This window comes from Cydia pomonella, chromosome 9 (assembly GCF_033807575.1).
Source record: "Cydia pomonella isolate Wapato2018A chromosome 9, ilCydPomo1, whole genome shotgun sequence".
NCBI classification, from domain to species: domain Eukaryota; kingdom Metazoa; phylum Arthropoda; class Insecta; order Lepidoptera; family Tortricidae; genus Cydia; species Cydia pomonella.
In genome coordinates this window covers 11,181,980-11,187,046 of record NC_084711.1, presented here as the reverse complement: position 1 = coordinate 11,187,046, position 5,067 = coordinate 11,181,980, and the positions used below count along the sequence as shown (strand labels likewise).

General features: G+C 33.1%; 2 protein-coding genes across 2 annotated transcripts; one reads left to right on the top strand and one right to left on the bottom strand.

Moving 5' to 3' along the window:
- Positions 1-111: 111 nt before the first annotated feature.
- LOC133521366 (lys-63-specific deubiquitinase BRCC36-like) lies at positions 112-2,890 on the top strand. Its single transcript, XM_061856292.1, has 6 exons — positions 112-525; positions 608-818; positions 1,958-2,055; positions 2,137-2,247; positions 2,333-2,479; positions 2,724-2,890. Exons 1-6 carry the CDS (start codon positions 424-426, stop codon positions 2,847-2,849), a joined length of 795 nt encoding a protein of 264 aa, XP_061712276.1. The 5' UTR covers positions 112-423; the 3' UTR covers positions 2,850-2,890.
- On the bottom strand, positions 2,884-5,038 carry LOC133521363 (uncharacterized). The gene is made up of 6 exons (XM_061856285.1): positions 4,761-5,038; positions 4,233-4,467; positions 3,992-4,151; positions 3,526-3,636; positions 3,298-3,450; positions 2,884-3,144 (listed from the first exon to the last, which is right to left on the bottom strand). Exons 1-6 carry the CDS (start codon positions 4,937-4,939, stop codon positions 2,939-2,941), a joined length of 1,044 nt encoding a protein of 347 aa, XP_061712269.1. The 5' UTR covers positions 4,940-5,038; the 3' UTR covers positions 2,884-2,938.
- Positions 5,039-5,067: the final 29 nt, after the last annotated feature.

Genomic DNA, 5,067 nt, shown 5'->3' with positions numbered 1-5,067 from the left:
ATGCCCAAAAGTCTGAAATGTCAAATTTACCAATATTAAACCACAGATTACGTAATACTGATAATATATATTAAAATTTCATTGTGTTGGCTAGCCTAAATTAACTTGGTATTTTATTGTATTTTGTATTCAGATTCAGTTAATTTATTTGATAGTTGTACCGCTAAAGCTTAACAATCTTGAAGATGTTTTGAACATACTTATTTGACTAAACTGAATTTACAATTTTCATAAACATTAGGCGAGATTGCAGTATGGCATATGGTATTAACCTCTACCAAAAAAAAGCATAAACGTAGTGATTATATGCTCTTTGAGGGAATCTGTCATCTGTCAGTCGATAAAAAACGTAAACAGTAATCGGTCACACATCCAGAGAATTTAAATTTTTATTAACTCTTTTTCTCCTTAATAAGCTGTAAAATGCTAAATAAAGTACTACTATCTACTGATGTTACCTTGGTTTGCGTTCAACATGCACTGTCTACAGAAAAAGAAGAAATAATGGGTCTATTAATTGGAGAGGTACACAGACTCGATTTTGTAATTATCAGGGGGTTAATGTTACACCACTAATAAATCAATACCCATATTGGTCATATTTCAGGTTCACGACAATGGTTCGCTAGTTTCAATAGTATCATCGGTTATTTTACGGCGGTTGGATAAGAAGCCTGACCGTGTCGAGATCTCAGAGGAGCAGCTAGTGCAGGCTACATTAAGAGCAGAAGAGCTCGCCGCAGAAGTAGGGCGGCCATTAAGGGTAGTAGGCTGGTACCACTCCCATCCACATATTACTGTGTGGCCTTCACATGTTGGTAAGAAATTCATTAAAAATTACTGGATCCTTGTAGACAAAGGTCTTGATTGCTAATTGTATCATTATTTAACATGTTTCTTCTGGTATTTAATGCTAATAAACAAAACAATGAGACTTTGTAGAGATAATATTATAGATTACAAAACACTAATTTTAGTAAATAATAATTCAGCCTATATACGTCCCACTGCTGGGCACAGGCCTCCTCTCATGCGCGAGAGGGCTCGGGTTATAGTCCCCACGCTAGCCCAATGCGGATTGGGGACTTGACATACACCTTTGAATTTCTTCGCAGATGTATGCAGGTTTCCTCACGATGTTTTCCTTCACCGAAAAGCTAGTGGTAAATATCAAATGATATTTCGTACATAAGTTCTGAAAAACTCATTGGTACGAGCTAGGATTAGAACCCACGACCTCCAGATTGAAAGTCAGACGTCATATCCACTCGGCCACCACCACTTCTAACCTCTTCGCTTCACTTTCTTTTTTTAGTAACCTTAATTTAACCAATATTAGTTACCTTGTATACAGAATGTAACAAAAATGGTTGGGATCTGCTTAACCCTTTACCAGGCTGACAGTTCAAAAATGACAATCGAATGTCAGTCTTACTCATCGAAAATAGAACACATGTTTGAAGAGCCGCATGTGGGAAATATATATCCCTTAGCCTGGTAAAGGGTTAAGGGCATATTCGGTACCTATTGTGTTCTGATTAGGAAAAAGTAGAAGATTTTTTTTAATGTGTTTCTTTTTTTATATGGGTCAGGTTGTCCACGTCGGCCAACTGTCGATACAAAGGGGAAAAATTTTCTTCTGGCATTTCATAATCATGACAAGATACCAAATATGCTCTTAAACGGATCCCCACTTTTTTAAAGTGTGCTTCAATTTGTTGAATACCTTATAAACAGACTAAACATGTTTTGAAGTTATTGATAAATAATGATATTATAAATTATTTAGCCTAAGTAATTAAATGAAGTTTTTAAAGGGTTAGCAACACACATGTAACACTTCTGGTAAGCAGTCACCATAGTCCATAGGCTATGGTGACTGTTTACCATCAAGCGGGATGTATGCTTGTTGGACTTGGTATAAAAAAAATTGTGTGAGAGCTTTATATGTTTACAGATCTTGCAACACAATCAATGTACCAAAGGATGGATGCCAGTTTTGTAGGGATAATATTTGCTGCATTCCTTACAGATCAAAGTACCAAAGCTCCATCTGTTAGTATACTATGATTATTTGATGTTCTTTATTTATCTTAAATATCTAGATTATGAGTGGTTGTTATATTTATATTGCAGATACAAATTACTTGCTTTCAATCTGTCACTGATGGCTCAACCCAAAGCAGAAGAGAAATTGAAATGGAAGTTGTGAACAACAATGACTCTCTCATGACAAACAACTTTGAGGTATATGATGATACTTCAATTTTCTTCTTAAGGTTTTTTAGTATGTGTAAAAATCGTCTTATAATAACTTTTATATGTTATCCAGATATTAACGCAACTACCAGCAATTCTTAAAGAAGAAGAGGATGAGGCCTACCAGAATGAAGTTGGCCATAGTGAAACTGATGATATTATTATCAAACAACATAATGCAGCTGTGAGGACAATAGCTATAGGGCATATTGTAGAAAAGGTGATTATGTTTATATGTTTAAAATATTTTCTTATGTACTACCTGTAGCACAACACAGTGACAATGAGTGGTCTACATCTCTATGCATCTGAATGTTCATTGAGCTTGTAATTATCATATTGGATATAATTATTCATTATTAATATCAATCTTATGGTGTTATCTTTATGGATGCAAATGGATAGGCTATGGCACTAAAATGGTGGACTGAGGTAAAAACAGAAAATTTTTCATCTTGTTTCAGATGTCTCGGCCAATGCTAGAGGCCCTGGTTGCCCGGAATGCTCTTAATGCTGTGAGATTAAAAGCTCTGAAAAAACAGCATCAAGAACTTATGTCCAGATTGGAGAACATGTCATGCAATGTTTAAGTACTATAAGTCATAAATAAATAATACTATATAATTAGTAATAGTTGTTTAATTTAAGTCACTGGTATTGTTAACTTTATGATATGTCCTTAATTTAAGTCACTTTTATCAATCATTTCAAAGCCATCTGATGAGTCTACACTAGACATGCGCTTCCTCTTATTTTCTTCCTGAGATGCATAGACCATATTGGAGACGGCTCCCGCGAAGTTGAAGAAAGCATTGTAAGCGGCACCACTCCAGGTCCCTGCTGGTTGAATTTCCTCTAATGTAGAAGGAAGTTGCTTCTGCTGAACTGTAAGTAAATATATCATTAAAGTGGAAAGTTCTACCAAGTAAATAATAAGAAAATGTTTACTTATGGTACTGTCAAATAGAAACAGTTAATATAAGATCAGCCTTTTCAATGTAATTTATTATATATATCATTATGGATATCCTCCCTTACCTAAGGGTATATATTCATCCTCGCTAGAATCTGTTATATCCACTTCTTTTTCAAATGCCTGCAACTTTTCTACTGACATATTGGTTACAAGGGAACTGCTATGGTCAGAACTATCACTGTCTTCCATAGGGACATCTTCTGGCTTCCAATAGTCTGAAATTCAATTTTATGACAAAATTTAAACTTGTTTTTATACCTATTTTATTAATATTATGGTAAGATAACAACCTAGGCTTTGCCTTTCATCAACAACATGTTTGGTCTCAGACTCTAGAGACAGTATCTTGATGTCTCCTTCAGTGATTTCAGGAATAAGACCTTCTAATTCCCCATCTGAATCTGCAAAAAAATTACATTAAGTAAAAATTAAACTATAAATGGTTACATACTCTATTCATAAATATTTAGTTGTAAACCATGTTTTATTAACACCAGATTTCTTGCAATTAAAATACATACCACAATATTTATAAATGTAAATACATTAGCTTTTTTAAAGTAAGCTGCTCTTATATTTTCATTCTTTATGTAATAGATTTTTGTTGAGCACTAGATTTTTCTTTTTTTTTGGTGTCAGAATTTGATAAGTCAGGTATGTTGTTCTTGAGGTCTTTTTAAGCCATTTTGATCTTAATTATTCTTGCAAAATGCTAATGGCTTAACACACAAAAAAGTAAGTTAAATATTAATTTACCTGCATTTTGTTGTATTTTATGTGCAAGTGTTACAACTGGTTTAGCTATCTTGTAAAGGAAGCATGTCACCATAAGCACAATATACATTAACTTGTATCCACTGAAGTATTTCCCTACAAGGAAAATCATACCCAAGATTATGTTCATCATCAAGAAAGCCTGAAACAATAAATGTAAAATTAAATAACATCCTGGTCCGAAATGAAAAATCACATTACTACAATGTTTCAAAAAGTTTACCTTAGTGTGATTAGTTTCCCGTAAATAAACATATTCACACCAACGCATCTTCATCCACTGCTTCAAATAGGCTGCAGCAGAGCTAAGCTTAGTTCCATTGTGACAAGCAAGCTTCTTTAAACAAGTTGTTCTGTGCTTGTGTTTCAACCAAGATTCGAAACCATCCAGGGCAACTATTACAGTGGTTAGATAGAAAATAAACTCCATGAAATTTACTTCTAAATTAAGGCATATGCTGAAATAAAAAAAGTTCCATTAAAATAATAATATTTCCCTGATTATGCATATATTCTTATTTCGTCAAATAACCTTTTAATTCCAATATACAAAGTTATTTTTATTTCAATTAGTTTTTTTAAAACAGCAAACCCTAAAAATGTGACGTCACAATAAAGTTATAATTACTAAAGTGCGCATTTTATTTTATTCCATTTAAAAACAAGCATGAAACACAAGCCTTCTTACTTTCGTGTTGTCGCAATTATAACCTAAACAAAATGTATTACTATCGACGACGTGTGTACTTACAAATAAATAATGTTGAGAATAAAAATAAATATAAGAGATATCCACATATTCTTCCAAAATAAAACATCTTCAAGAACCCCAACAAAAGCTGCCAATAATAGTGATGATTGCAAATTCTTATTTTCTGATTTTTTTACGAGGGACCCCCATTTAAAAACTTTTCTAATATTCGCCAACATAGAATGTATTTTTTACGTAATTTTGTATTTCAGAAAGCCAAAAAACTATTTTCTCTTGAAATATTCAGAGTAGTTCTGTCAAATCATTGTTTATTTTTTTCAAGAGTCTTCACAGATTGTGTAATCTT

Coding starts and splice junctions, on each gene's coding strand:
- LOC133521366 (XM_061856292.1), top strand. CDS start 424: ATGCTAAATAAAGTACTACTATCTACTGATGTTACCTTGGTTTGCGTT. Junction 526..607: donor TGGGTCTATTAATTGGAGAG/GTACACAGACTC, acceptor GTCATATTTCAG/GTTCACGACAATGGTTCGCT. Junction 2,248..2,332: donor TCATGACAAACAACTTTGAG/GTATATGATGAT, acceptor TATGTTATCCAG/ATATTAACGCAACTACCAGC.
- LOC133521363 (XM_061856285.1), bottom strand. CDS start 4,939: ATGTTGGCGAATATTAGAAAAGTTTTTAAATGGGGGTCCCTCGTAAAA. Junction 4,468..4,760: donor ATTCTCAACATTATTTATTT/GTAAGTACACAC, acceptor TTTTTATTTCAG/CATATGCCTTAATTTAGAAG. Junction 3,637..3,991: donor TAAAATACAACAAAATGCAG/GTAAATTAATAT, acceptor ATTTTTTTGCAG/ATTCAGATGGGGAATTAGAA.